This window comes from Lynx rufus, unplaced genomic scaffold (genome assembly GCF_022079265.1).
Source record: "Lynx rufus isolate CCGP_SWC_20201006 ecotype Redwood Valley unplaced genomic scaffold, mLynRuf1.p SCAF_19, whole genome shotgun sequence".
NCBI lineage: Eukaryota > Metazoa > Chordata > Mammalia > Carnivora > Felidae > Lynx > Lynx rufus.
The window spans coordinates 26,847,881-26,862,905 of NW_025814833.1; the positions used below are offsets into that span (position 1 = coordinate 26,847,881).

At 43.7% G+C, this 15,025-nt stretch overlaps 1 protein-coding gene across 4 annotated transcripts in view; it reads right to left on the reverse strand.

The window, feature by feature from the left end:
• The window catches only part of GPC3 (glypican 3), a 424,445-nt gene that overhangs the window by 126,705 nt on the left and 282,715 nt on the right, over nt 1–15,025 (reverse strand). For all 4 annotated transcript variants that reach the window (XM_047082089.1, XM_047082088.1, XM_047082087.1 and 1 more), the window contains one exon: nt 2,718–2,843. In XM_047082089.1, coding sequence (XP_046938045.1) covers nt 2,718–2,843 — 126 coding nt within the window. The remainder of the gene's footprint in view (nt 1–2,717; nt 2,844–15,025) is intronic.

Consider the following 15,025-nt stretch of genomic DNA (forward strand, 5'->3'; position numbering starts at 1 on the left):
TTAGGGGTGCCTGGGTGGCTTAGTCAGTTAAGCATCTGACTTGATTTTGGTTTAGGTCACGATCTCACCATTTGTGAGATCAAGCCCTGCACTGGGCTCTGTGCTGTCAGAGCAGAGCCTGGAGCCTGCTTCGGATTCTGTGTCTCCTCTCTCTGCCCCTCTCCAGCTCTTGCTCTCTCTCTCTCTCTCTCTCAAAAATAAATAAATATTGGGGCGCCCGGGTGGCTCAGGTGGTTAAGCCTCCGACTTCGGCTCAGGTCATGATCTCACGGTTTGTGAGTTCGAGCCCCACGTCAGGCTCTGTGCTGACAGCTCAGGGCCTGGAGCCTGCTTCAGATTCTGGGTCTCCCTCTCTCTCTGCCCCACCCCCACTTGCACCCTGTCTCTCAAAATGAATAAACATTAAAAAATTTTTTTAAATAAATATTTTAAAAATAAAAAAAAACAGACCATAGTTAGAAGATATGCTGCTTAAAACAAATTAGTATTCAGGAATTGTTCATTTCTACCCTATTAGCATACCAGTGGGTAAGTCACTGGGATGGTTTCTCATGAAGCTTATGTAAGAACCACATATTTGACCTGTGGGCATTTTCTTTTTTTTAAAGATGATATTGTTTACACCTATTTTTTTATTTTATTTTATTTTTTTAAATTTTTTTTTCAACGTTTATTTATTTTTGGGACAGAGAGAGACAGAGCATGAACGGGGGAGGGGCAGAGAGAGAGGGAGACACAGAATCGGAAACAGGCTCCAGGCTCCGAGCCATCAGCCCAGAGCCCGACGCGGGGCTCGAACCCATGGACCGCCGAGATCGTGACCTGGCTGAAGTCGGACGCTTAACCGACTGCGCCACCCAGGCGCCCCTTGTTTATACCTATTTTTAAGCATCTGCTTTTTATAAAGCCAAATACCAATGGCTTTTCTCTGACACCTTAAAAAAATATGTCATAGCAGTTAAGTACATTTTCATGATTCTACTTAGAACCTGATGAGCTTTTAGGATGATAAATATGCACGATTTCTCCAGAGTGGAGTGGATGCAGTGGGGCCATTAGTCCCTGTAGCCTGATTCACATTTGCTGGAGGCAAGTCGATCTCCCTGCAAGTTCAATGACTCATCCAGGGTGGCATGCAACTTCAGTCTCATTAGCACCTCATTCTCACTGTCCCAGGTCAGTAACACGGCTTAGTTGAGAAATAAGCGGGTTTTCAGGCGTGTGCTTGGGAAGAGGAGAGGTGGAGGGGGAAGAGGAGAGGTGGAGGGGGAAGGGAGAAAGGGAGAAGGAACAGAAGAAACCTGGATTGGGCTTCTGGTATGCGCCAGCCGGCTAGGGACTTTACATTCATGACCTCACCTAATAGTTATAACAGCCCTGCGAGATGCCCTTGCCTTATGGAGGAGGACCTTGGGACTGTCTAGGTTAAGTGACTCACCCAAGGCCCCACGCGGTGAGTAGTGGGACAGAGATACAAACCCAAGTTCATCTGGCTCCAAAGCCTTCCTCTGTCCGTTACATTACATGGCTAATTCATAAGCCATTTAGCATCAGGACCTGTCCTGATGTTGGTCCCCACTAGACTATAAGCTCCTCAAAGCAAGTAACTTGCCTGTCTTCACCCTCATATCCCTAGCACTAACTTGGCGCCTAACCCACAGGATCTCAAAACATAAATGTATGAATGAATGAATGAGAAAAAAACCCCACAGACTACCAGAGCAGAAGGGCTCTAATCCAACCACCTCACTTTTTAGACCGGGAAACCAAGGTTCAGAGAGATTAAGTCACTTGCCCTAGATTAAGCAACTCTTTAGTAAAAGATTCAGGACCCGAGTTCAAGTATCTTCTGTATTCCCCCTTACAAGATGCTGCCACTTGGGACAGGTTTGGAAGCATGTTCGTCAGCTCCACATGGTTTCCTGAGCATTCTCCCCCGCCTAATTTCGTCCCTTAATCCCAAACTGTTCCTTACCCATGCGAATGTGTAAGGGAGGTTAGGAATGCCACGAGCCCACTAGAACGAAAGCTTCGCCGGGACAGGAAATTTTGCCTGGCTTGTTCACTTCAACGTGACTGGCGCTTAGAAGGTGCTCAGTAAATATTTGCTGAATAAATATTCTTTCCTTTCCAGCGATGAGCAAATTCTTCATAGATGACAGATGTTAGCACAGATTCTATTAACACTCGGTGATCAACCATTTCAGCAAAACTGCTTGATGAAATGGCACTCCTCTTTCCCTCCCTATTCTTTCCTCCATCTTCGTCTATGAAATGGGGGAAATAATGGCATTTATTCCAGAGGACTGGTGTAAGGATAAAAAGAGTTAATACAGACAAGCACTTAGCATGGCGCTTCGTATGCCCGTTAACTCTCACGAAATGATAGCTATTGGTATGTATGTGATTTCCTCAAACCCCTTAAATAAGGGTCCACATAATGAGGCGATGCAATAAGCCAAAGTTGTTTTATGCTGCACACCTTGTAAAATGTCCCTGAATGCACAGTTCTCTACATGCTTCCAAGTTTGTAAATTCTGTAAGGGCTCTAGGTTACAGACAGCATCTGGCATGTCACAGATGCTCACGTGTATGTTTTTCCTCGAAGTTTTCTTCCGTAATTAATGAAGGCAGAGAGAAGACGTAACTAGCCTTGAGATGAACATATAATGATTCTTTCCCAAGTTCTGCTATATTTAACATTCAAAAAAGAGTACCTCTCCACGAGTTCTTGTCCATTCCAGCAAAGAGTGTCATTTTCAGCCACAGGACTGTGGCTGCAGACGTAGCCAGGCAAAGCACTATAGAAGCTGATGAAAGATTTCAACTTCTGAATTAGTTCCCTGAAAGAAAAAGAAAACATCTGTGCGTAAGAGGCAAGTAAACCCAGTATGAGAAAAGTTTAATTTCCTTATCAGCATGACAGAAAGGCTCTGCCAGGCTGATTAGAGCCATAAATGATTTTAAAAGACATTCTAGGCTACAAGGCCACAATTTAGTTTAAAAAAAAAATCAATAAAATGATATTAGGGGAAAAAAAAAGTTGTTTGCCATATAAGGTGCCTCTCCTATCAGAAGGATGATTTAATTCCAACGTTCATTTTCTAGCACGTTCAGCTTCCATTGTTTGTTCAGAATGCTGTTACCTACATTCTCAAAGGTGCTGATTACAAAGCACACTGGAGCACTACATATCTTTCGGTTTCTGGGTGTAATTGAGTGCATTGATTGTAATTTACAATGCTATTACCCTAGAGATGGCCCCTTTCCATGCAGGCTCTGGCTAACAGTTGCAGATCACAATTGCAGGGTGCTCAGAGCACTGTAGGCGCTATGAAATTCTCCTGACAATATAGTCAGAGAAACTCACATCTGCTAGAGGAGGAAGGTTTCTTTGTTCTTTGTGTGTATATTGTGGTGCCCATGGGTGTGGGGGGGAGATAGGAGGGAGTGAATCCTAGTATGTTTTATTTATTTGCTTTGGCTTTTATTTTACATATAAGACAAATTGTGTGTGTGTGTGTGTGTGTGTGTGTGTGTGAGAGAGAGAGAGAGAGAGAGAGACAGAGAGAGAGACAGAGAGAGAGAGAGACAGGGAGGAGGAGGAGAGAGTGAGCACATTATATATGCAAATATGTATCAATACACATACTCATATTACCCAGCAAAATTTCTGGCCTATTATTTTGTTTCAGATGTACAGGGACACACAAAATAAGGCACTACAGACTGGAGAGAAGTGGATACGTTTATAAAGAAATATTAAAATATCTATACAATAGATGTCCGATGGTAAACAAACAAAAATAAAATACTCCTTATTTTTCTAAAGCAGTGTTGTTGGTAGAAAGGAAGTTAAAGCATTCTTCGTAATCAAGGCTATCTTAAGTCTCTACTAAGTTTTTGGAGACTCTGGCCAGGGAATTTGCTGGCAGTGGAGTAATTATTCAATACTGTCTCCAGGCTAAGAATGGACTGGCCTGATATATAGGCCTCTGGAGGAGCCAGAGGCCTGAATCTCATTTGGACACTGGTGGGAGTCCTGAGCCCAGAAATGCCTTCTGGGGCTTGTTCTCTGATCTCGCCAAAAGAGGAAGACTGGTGGAAATTATTTTCTTGCATTTTTCCACTTTGCTACTATAAAACGATTCATTTCAACTGATGATTTGGAAGAGAGAGCATGCTTATAATACTCAGCACATCTTCACAAAGGCTAGGGGCACGGTAAATCCAGGGTGATGGAAAGAACAGTGCGAGAAAGGGTACTGGGATATATAAAACTTCTGATACCCCAACAGTTGCCTCCCGCTATGCTCAAACCCCCTCGCAGCCTACTTCTGGGCACTGAGCTCCATCACCTTCCAAAGTGAAGAGGCTCAATACAGGGCTCTGAAAATAAAAGTCAACATTATAGTTTCTAACAGGAAAAAGATGGGTTCAATTAACGCTAATAGGAGAGATGCTCTGTTTTACAAGGTAATAATATAGTTCCCAAGAGTGGAAACTGAAAGACTAAAGGCTGAGGCTGAGTAATTCCCCCCACTCCATGAGGAAATGGAATATGGTCATTAGTCTGGGGGGGGCGGGTGACGGCCTGCTCTTTAATGAAAGAGTTTCTCTTAGGCCTCCTCCTACCTCCAAACTCTCTCTGAGATAGCACATGGGAAGAAAAATTGAATTCGTGGCAAAGCCTTCCAATTTAACTTCCCTAGAAGTTTAAAAAAAAAAAAAAAGGCTCTGAGCTTCTCCCCACCCCTGAACCCTTACAGTTTCCCTGGATGATCATAAAGGTCACTGGCAAGTTGGAGAAGATTCACAGAGGGTCTGCCTAAATGTCAAGGGGATAAGGGGCGGCCATAAACATAAGACCTCCCACTTTCGTATGGAAGGGTATTACTCGGTGGGGTCGAGATAAATGTCTACGAAAACCGCAAAGAATGTGAATAATGTGAACACAGTCTGGGTCATCAAATTCTAGAACTCAGGGGAATCTCTTTGAAACTTGAGCAAGGTAACTTGGGGACATAAAAGGCCATCCCATGTCATAGAGTACTCGTTACTGCCACAGGACATGCAGGATGGACCTAGGAAGAGATTGTGTTTTCAAAACTTGCTTGTGACTTAGTTATTTTGAATTTAGAGCACAGTTTCATTTAGTGACCATGCTATAATGCTGGTTGTATTCTCAGAGCTATCCTGTAAAACCTGTTAGGAGTGGTAGGTAAGAGCACTGATTTTGGAGTCTGGCCCACATGAGTGTCGAATGCCAGCTACTCCCTTACTTACTTAGCAGTGAGACGTTAAGCAGATTCTAAACTCCTCTGGGGCTTAGTTTCCTTAATTGTAAAATGAAGCTAATGACAGGCTGCTATGATGACTACTTGGGACAATGCACGTAAAGGGTGTAGCACAGGACCTGGCACAAAGTAATCCCCCCATAACATTAATTGCTGCCAATATTACCATTACTATAAGCCTGTAGAATATAAATATTTAATGAAATATATATTATATTCCAGAAAGTATGCAAGGTAATTAAGATATTTTTCGCCTTCCAGATAACTATTTTATTTTATATGCACAAGATGAATAAACCCTTCATCTTTTGAGGTGGTTATTAATAAGCACAACCATGTTCTCTCCCCAAATATTTTTCCTGGCATTCTTCTTCAACGACCAACTGGCTATTGGGCTGGGTAAACCCCTGGACTAATCTGGGATAGCAGTTTGAATGGTCTTTGCCTGGTAAGATGAAGTCAAGTTAAACATCAATTAATCCTCAGGCAATGCAAATCAAAGGCACAGTGAGGTATCACTTCACACCCACTAGGATGACTACATTAAAAAGGACAATAAAATAAAATAAAATAAAAAGGAGCACAAGTGCTGGTGAAGATGTGGAGAAATTGGAACCCTCATATCGTGGGTGGGAATGCAAAATGGTGCCGCTGCTGTGGAAAACAGTTTGGTGGCTCCTCACAAAGTCAAGTACAGGAGTTACCATATGACCCAGCAATTCCGCTCCTAGGCGTATACCCCAAAGAACTACAAATGAGTGCTCAAAGAAGTACACGTATATGCATGCTTACAGCAGTACTATTAGCGACTGCCAAAAGGCAGAACAAGACAGAGGTCCATCAACCGATGAATGGATAAACAAATACACAGTCCATACAATGGAGTATTATTTGGCTTTCAAGAGGAATAAAGTATTCATATATGCTGCAACATGGGGGAACCTTGAAAACATTATGCTAATAAGCGCGATAAGCCAATCATGGAAGACCGCGTATTATGGGATGCCATTTACATGAAATGTCTAGCATAGGCAAATCTATAGAGACAGAAGGTAGATTAGTGGTTGCTTCTTAGGGTTGGTGTGGGGAGATGAGGAGGGTTGAAGAATGATAGCTAAAGGGCATGGGACTTCTTTTTGAGGTGATGAAAATGTTTTAAAGTTGATTGTGCATTGTGGTGAGGGTTGTACAACTCTGTGACTATAGTAAAAACAGTTGAATTATATACTTTATTTTTTTTTAATTTTTTTAATAATTTTTTTAATATTTATTTATTTTTGAGACAGAGAGCATGAACGGGGGAGGGGCAGAGAGAGAGAGAGAGACACAGAATCGGAAGCAGGCTCCAGGCTCTGAGCCATCAGCCCAGAGCCTGACGCGGGGCTCGAACTCACGGACCGCGAGATCATGACCCGAGCTGAAGTCGGACGCTCAACCGACTGAGCCACCCAGGCGCCCCTGAATTATATACTTTAAATGGATGAACTGTATGTTATCCCAGCTTTATTGAGATATAACCCCCCAAAAAGGGTTGAGAAGAGGTGAGCTACATCTCAGAGGAAGAGAGGCTTGTCTCCTAGGAGGAGCAATGCCCACTGGGGCAATGGAAGGAGCCAGATGTGCATGGGCATGAACTAAGAGCATGAGTGAGGAGGGAGAAAAGAAATTTGCAGGAGCTGTAAACAATGGTTAAAATCTATTTCTTCCTTCATTTTTGAAAATAAGGCCTGTTGGTGGGGCACCTGGGTGGCTCAGTCGGTTAAGCATCTCTTTTTTTTTTTAATTTTTATTTATTCTTGGGGGGGGGGGAGGGGCAGAGAGAGAGAGAGAGAGAGAGAGAATGAGAGGGAGAAGGAGAAGGAGACACAGAATCCGAAGCAGGCTCCAGGTTCTGAGCTGTGAGCACAGAGCCCAAGCAGGGCTCAAACCCACGAACCGTGAGATCATGACCTGAGTCGAAGTCAGATGCTTAACCGACTGAGCCACCCAGGCGCCCCTGCATCTAACTCTTGGTTTCAGCTCAGGTCATGATCTCACCGTTCATGAGTTCGAGCCCCGTGTCGGGCTCTGCGCTGACAGTGCGGAGCCTGCTTGGGATTCTCTCTGTCCTCTCTCTTTGCCCCTCTCCCACTCTCTCTCTGAAAATAAATAAACATTAAAAAAATAAGGTCTATTGGTTTTCTTTCTCATTGTAAAAGACATATATGCTCACTATGGAGAATTTAGAAAGTACAGAAAGATAAAAGGAAAAAAAAATCCTATTCGTAGTCTCACCAGCCACAGATAATCACTACTAATATTTGGATGTATTTCCTTCTAGACTTGTCTCTCCAGTAAAGTTTCATGCTTTTTTTTTCCTAAAACTGTTCTTTTTTTTTTAAAAAAAATTAAGATTATTTATTTTGAGAGAGAAGGAGAGAGCATGAGCAGGGGAGGGGCTGAGAGAGAGAGAAAGACAGAATCCCAAGCAGGCTCCATGCTGCCAGTGCAGAGTACGACATGGGGCTCGAACTCATGAACGGTGAGATCATGACCTGAGCTGAGATCAAGAGTTGGATGCTTAACTGACTGCACCACTCACGCACCCCACCGTAAAACCTACTCTTGATAGACTTGTTCGCAGAATTCTTTTTGGTTCTTGGTGTGTACTATTCACATTAGAATCCATGGTACATTTGATTAGAAAACAATGTGAGAGGGGCACCTGGGTGGCTCAGTCGGTTAAGCGTCCGACTTCAGCTCAGGTCATGATCTCACAGTTTGTGGGTTCGAGCCCCGTGATGGACTCTGTGCTGGCAGCTCAGAGCCTGGAGCCCGTTTCGGATTCTGTGTCTCCCTCTCTCTCTGCCCATCCCCCACGCGTGCTGTGTCTCTTTCTCTCTCTCTCTCTTCCTCTCTGTCTCAAAAATACATAAACATTAAAAAAAAAAAAACAATCCGAGACTAATGGAACAATTGCAGGCTCTCAAGTAATTCCCAGGGCTTCTGGGGTGAGGCAGTATCCCCCTTTGGGAGAGCAGAGAGCAGGGCTCCAGTCCATCTAGCCAACTGGCCAATACCTTTGAGTCCCCCAGCATAGTGTGGCGGTACCTCGGGGCGGGCCATTCCTTCGTGTAAAACCTTCTTCTACACACGGTGGGGAAATAAACCTTTGGGCTCCAAAAGAAACTGGGATTTTTAAAAATAAATCCACACATACGATTTTGCAGAAGAAAGACTTTCTAAACTGTTGGAGAGTTAATGAGCTTTTCAAAAGAGAGCGACAACAGGTGATAATGTCCTCTGACACCACAGCCCTGAAAGCAGCAGAGTGTGACAGGGGCAGTTTACCTCCTGCTGAGTTTCCTGGGCCTCTCTCATTTCCCCTCCTCTTTGTCACTCATTCCTAAACTCGATCTGGCATGGGAATTAAGGGTGTTTTACTTTTATCTTTTCTTTTAAAAAGGCTTCATCCCTCTGCTTATAATTTTAAAAGGAGGCAAGGTAAAGATCTCCATTTCTCTCTTTAAAAGAAAGCTACCTGGAACGAAATTAGGTGACATATTAATTAGCCACGTATGACTCAGTCCAGATTTTTCTTTGTGCTAGGAACCCATGACAGATAACAAAAGAACCTCCACCCATGAACGAAGGCAGTCAGCTCAACTGAATTGTCTCTAAAAAAAAAAAAAAAAAAAAAAAAAAAAAAATGGACAATTAGCTGCCCAGGATGGGAAAAGCAATTTGATTGAAGGAAATGTTCTTCAATTCCAATTCTACTTTATTCTAATACGTGCAGGCCAAACATACCACTTGACATGGAAAGAGTAAAGCCTAGGGCTCACTTAGGTCAAACCCAACACTTGCTTACAGCAGCCTGCTCGGGGGCAAAAAAAAAAAAAAAAAGAGTCTCTTCATAGAGCTTTCCATTCAGGGTGTTAAATGTGGAACGAAAGGGCAGGGCCCCTTTGCATGCACGAGCCATTTTGAAATATTGCGGGCCGGGTGCACGTGATCTTCCCTGGAGGGCTCCCACTGTCCTCAAGACGAGCGTCCCCTTCTGCAGTCTGGGGGAGGGGATTCCCTTGGCTTTCTTGTAGTGATTTGCTTGGGCGGGCATCAAAGCAGCACTAATTGGAAACCACTACAAGTAAAAACAGCCTTTCATCCCTGACTGCAGATCCTGAACTTTCCTCCTTTATCATTAAGGTTCTTGTTTTCTTAATATAAAGTAATAGGAGCTCATTATTTTCTTTTTTGAAAAGCAGCTGAAAACCCAGAAAAGCACATAAACTAAAATAATTATAATTGGAGTGATGCAGGATCGTGTTTAATTCTGCGGCAGAGAACCTTTCACAGTCTGAACCCCAACTGTAACTTTCTACCATTCCAAAGATTAGCCCGTACTTTTTTCTCAGGCTGTTCCCTTTGCCTGGAAGGCCCTCTTTTCCCTCCCCCATCTGCTGAATTTCTAAGCTTCCGCCAAGGCCCGGCTCAAAAGTTACCTTCTCCAAGAAGCCTTTCTCGACTTTTACAGGAGAGCCGCTAATTCCCCCAGCTGCGGTGCTGCCATACTTTTGGACACAGCTCTGCTATGACATTAGCCCGCAGTGTATGGAAATGATTTGTGTGTCTCCCCCTAACTAGGCTAGAAGCTCCTCCTATTCATCAGAGTCTAATCCGTACACAATGCTTAGCCTATAGATGGTGTTGACAAATGCTGAAAGAAGCAGGGCCCTATTTAGGGCAGAATGACTTGTACCAGAGCCGAAACTCGTTGATTCACTCAGGACATACTTTGTTGTTTTGTTCAGAGGGTGGAAGGCACCACTGAGCTTACAAAACTGCCTAGCCAAACCAGAGCAACGGTCGGAGAGAGAGTGGGAGTAAGCATTGATTTTGGACCAGGGAGCTGAGATCAGCTTTTGTTCTTTTCTTTCTAGGTCATTTACTAGTGTCACCTAATCCATTGCCCCTTTAGACCAAGTCAGAGGGGGAGAGGAGGAGGGGCCGTGCAGGAAGGGGAAGGGTGGGAGACACAGATGTAATTTCACAAGGGTGGAGGGACCGTGTGACTTTCTCACACGGTGGCAGTTGGGCCAGCAGCTTGGTATACAGGGGCAGGATGGACTGTTTCACTAGAGATTTGGGGCTTGGAAAAAGGGCAGGTGTGGCTCACGCATTCGACCAAACTTTATCGGGCCACGCGAATGACAAAGCAAACATCATATGGGAAGTAACCAAAGAGACATTCAAGTGGGCAAAGGCTGACGTCTGAGAAGCGTTGAAGACCTAGAGCTGGAAAGGACTACGGAAATCACATTTCTTCTTTGCTGATTGCTACTTGTGCCTCTTGTCCTACCCTGTTTTAAATGTGATGACAGATATTTTCAATATTTCCACCTTAACGGAACACTGAATCCCATCCGCAGGCCACCAGTTGAGTATCACGTCGCCTTTAAATTGAACTGTGCCATTTCTAAGATTAGTTGTGTGTTGCAAACTACCCAGTTGGGGGCAGACAAAACAAACAGATGACTTCTGAATGCTACCAAAGGAATCCTGCATCTCTTTGTGTGTTGTTATTTTAATAAGGCAAAGGGCTTTTCAACTCATAATCAGATTCAGAAAGCTTGCTCGCAACCTCCACGGACTGAATGCTACAATGGGTGTCAGGGGTGCTAGAGGCACATATATTTTTTTGGACAGTGTGAAATGCTGTGCAGAACATACTGAGAAATTTACAGAGGTACTAACACTCTTCCAAAACAAACCCTCCTAATAACATCAGATCGCAGGGGCCAGGGCATTGAGCAAGAGATCTTCTAATCCCCAACTCTCCCCTCTCCCTGAGAGGGTCTACAGTGCCTAATGGAGGGAGATAAATGAAATCAGACATTCTCCTCTTGTTTTGCTTTCTTATTCTGCCAGGGAATTCAAGAAGAACGGCTCCAACTCGGAGAAGCATCATAGGACAGGTTCATGTTCCCAGCACCCAAAGGAGTCCTGCCTGACCACCACTTACTCAAGCCTACAGGCTTTGTAGTATTTTTACCATCTTTTCTTTCCTTTGGGGTTAGCAACAATCTAAACAAAGTGCCCAATCTGGGTGCCTGGCCAAGAGCCCATTCATCACTTTCATTTTTCCCTGGAGGAATCAGTACCGTAGAGCCCTCTCTGGTAAGGCAATAGGGAATGGGTCCCACAGAGCCCAAGACAGAGGCTGTGGCAGAGGGGCCTTGACAAAGTAAGACCTCCCACTTACTCATAAACGTGTCTAGGTTGACAGGATAGTCTCAAAATGGGGCCAGGTCGGTGTATTTAGTTTGAACAAGTTCTGCGTGTGATTCTGTTACAAATTCATACACCACCCTCTCCGTGAAGGCCCGCTCCTGACTCCCTGGGCACAGGCTCTTTGCTCCTATAGGTTGCGTCTAGGGATAGACTCCGAAGATTCTTTTGCGTTTATAAAGCTTGTTTGGAATTATTTGCATTTCAGTCTGTTTCCACATTAGACTGCTTTGGAGAGTTGAGATTGTGTCTTGATTTTCGATGCCCAGCACACATTCTGACACATAATAGGCATTTCCTAAATTTCTGCTCAGTCAAATGAAGCAATATAGATAAAGTACATATTGTCGTATACTATTATACAAATATAAACATATTACATTATATTACATTTATAATATATAGATACAATTTATAATTTAAAAATTCCACTTATTTATTTTATTTCTTTTTTAAAAGATTTTATTTTTAGGGCGCCTGAGTGGCTCAATCGGTTAAGCGTCTGACTCTTGATTTCGGCTCAGGTCATGATCCCACAGTTCGTGAGTTTGAGCCTCGCATTGGGCTCTGCGCTGACAGTGTGGAGCCTGCTTGGGATTCGCTCTGTCTCCCTCTCTCTCTGCCCCTCTCCCACTTGTGCTCTCTCTCTCTCTCTCAAAATAAAGAAGCATTTAGGGGTGCCTGGGTGGCTCAGTCGGTTAAGCGTCCGACTTCGGCTCAGGTCACGATCTCGCGGTCTGTGAGTTCGAGCCCTGCGTCGGGCTCTGGGCTGATGGCTCAGAGCCTGGAGCCTGCTTCCGATTCTGTGTCTCCCTCTCTCTCTGACCCTCCCCCATTCATGCTCTGTCTCTCTCTGTCTCAAAAATAAATAAACGTTAAAAAAAAAAGAAGCATTTAAATATATATACAATAGGATATAATTTTTTTCACTTCAGGCCAACATGCAAGGGGCTTCCCCCAGTTAAAGATCAAAGACTGAGGTTAATTTCTCAGGTGGTTTGGGCAGAGAGTGAAAGCAACGGAGAACAACGGACAAAGTCAAGTCAGGGTTACAGAAGGTCTGGAGAAATGACCAAATGTTGTCTTCCCAGAAAGACAAAAACCTCCCAAAGAAACCCTATGGTATAGGGAAATGGCTGGCAAATATTTTGGGGCCAGGACCCCTGTGGTGGTTTTTAAATATGTCCGCAAATTCTTTGATACTCCTTCCTTCATTGGTATCTCACTTCTAACAAATTGATGTCAGAATAGACGGCATGTCACTTCGCAGACTAGGTCAGAAAAGACATCGCAGCTTTCTGCTTGCTCTCTTCCACGGATCGCGTATTCTGGGGAAGCCAGCAGCCGTGTCATGGGGACACTCGCGAGGTCCACGTGGTGAGGAAATGAGGCCTCCTTTCAAAAACCAGCCTAGTCAACACTTCATATGACTGCAGCCCCAGAAACTGACCGAGATTTCTTTAGAGACTGAGAACCACCCAGCAAAGCTGTTCCCAAATTCCTGACAGAAACTGTGAGGTTAATAAATGTTTGTTGCTCTATATAGCTATTTGTTTGTATAATATATATTTGACATTTATTGCCTAGAAATTAAAACTCGGGAAGATTTTATTTATTTATTTATTATAAACCAACAATGAGCCATTACATGTTAACGTAAATAGCACTTATGAAAAAAAATGGTGAGAAAGTGATACCATTTTTGCATTTTTACAAAATATCTTTAGCCTGGCTTCACAGGAGACAGCTAAATTCTCCCAGTGGCTCCCACATTCAGTCTGTGGCAGTGCACTGTTTTGGTTGAAGTATATGAACAAAACCCCGCTTCACATGGATATGGAATTAGCAAAAGGAGAACCTCACAGACTCCCTGGAAGCATCTCTGGGACTTCCTGGGTCCCTGAATCACCATTTCAAACTGCTGCTACAGGGAAACTAGAAATGTATTAGGTTGGAAGTCAACAAAAGAGAAGAAAATGGGATTTCTGAAATGCTCCTGGTGGGGGGACTCTCTCTTGTCACATTCCAAACTGGATCATATTAGACGAAGAATTATTACTTCCCAAACTCCTGTAGTAAATGGATATGAATGGAATAATCTAGCTCACATCTAAGCTGTTGCTTATTTCATCTCTTAATTTCCATCTCTTAATTTTTCAGTGTCTCCCAATTCCCTCAAAGTCATCAGGAAGCAGAACTCATAGCTAGCTATTCTTGAGTCAGTGGCAGCGTGGGCGACATGTGCAGTCCTTTCTGGAAGGCAGTTCTCCCAGATTTGTGTTAGGAGTCCCATCCGGTGTCTACTCCTAATTTGTAACCATGAAGCTAGAACATGGAAGGAGGGAATCTCGGTAAAGGAGGAGGAATGAAGAGAACGAAGAGAATTTATGAATGAAGGAATGAAGAGAAGTTAGTCCCTTGACTGCTGTCTTAAGAAATAGAAACAGAATCCTTCATTTTATTTATTTTTTTTTTAAATTTTTTTTTTTCAACGTTTATTTATTTTTGGGACAGAGAGAGACAGAGAATGAACGGGGGAGGGGCAGAGAGAGAGGGAGACACAGAATCGGAAACAGGCTCCAGGCTCTGAGCCATCAGCCCAGAGCCTGACGCGGGGCTCGAACTCACGGACTGCGAGATCGTGACCTGGCTGAAGTCGGACGCTTAACCGACTGCGCCACCCAGGTGCCCCTATTTTTTAATTAAAACACGTTTTAATGCTTATTTATTTTTGAGAGAGAAAGAGAGAGGGAGCTGGGGAGTGGCTGAGAGAGAGGGGAATAGAGGATCTGAAACAGGCTCCATCCGGTCAGCACAGAGCCCGATGCGAGGCTCAACCTCACCAACCACAAGATCATGACCTAAGCCAAAGTCAGAAGCTCAACCAACTGAGCTGCCCAGGCATCCCTGTATTTTTTTTACGGTTTATTTATTTATTTTTGAGAGAGAGAGAACGTGAGAGAGAGCAGAGGAGGAAGGGGCAAAGAGAGAGAGAGAGAGAGAGAGAATCTCAAGCGCTGACAGTGTGGAGCCTGATGGGAGGCTCGATCCCAATGACCATGAGATCGTGACCTGAGCCGAAATCAAGAGTTGGACACTCAACCGACTGAGCCACCCAGGTGCCCCGTGAACCCTTAATTTTATATACTTAAAAGAATGTATATAGAATGCACAGTATGTGTATACACATGAGTGTGTCTTGTCAGTTTCTCTCTGGTCAACTTGACCTGGACTCACCGTTAATACCAGGAAAGTCATAAATGAAGCCATAAAGTTGTGAGACCAGATCATAAGCAGAAAATGTTTTGTTTAGTCAATAAATACCTTGAATAGAGAGGCCCATTCCACCTGTGTTGCTGTACTGGATATTTACATATGGTAACTTTACATTTAAATATGGCTTACATATAATACAGTATCTTTTCTCTTTAACATCGACAAATGGTAGAATTTAATTA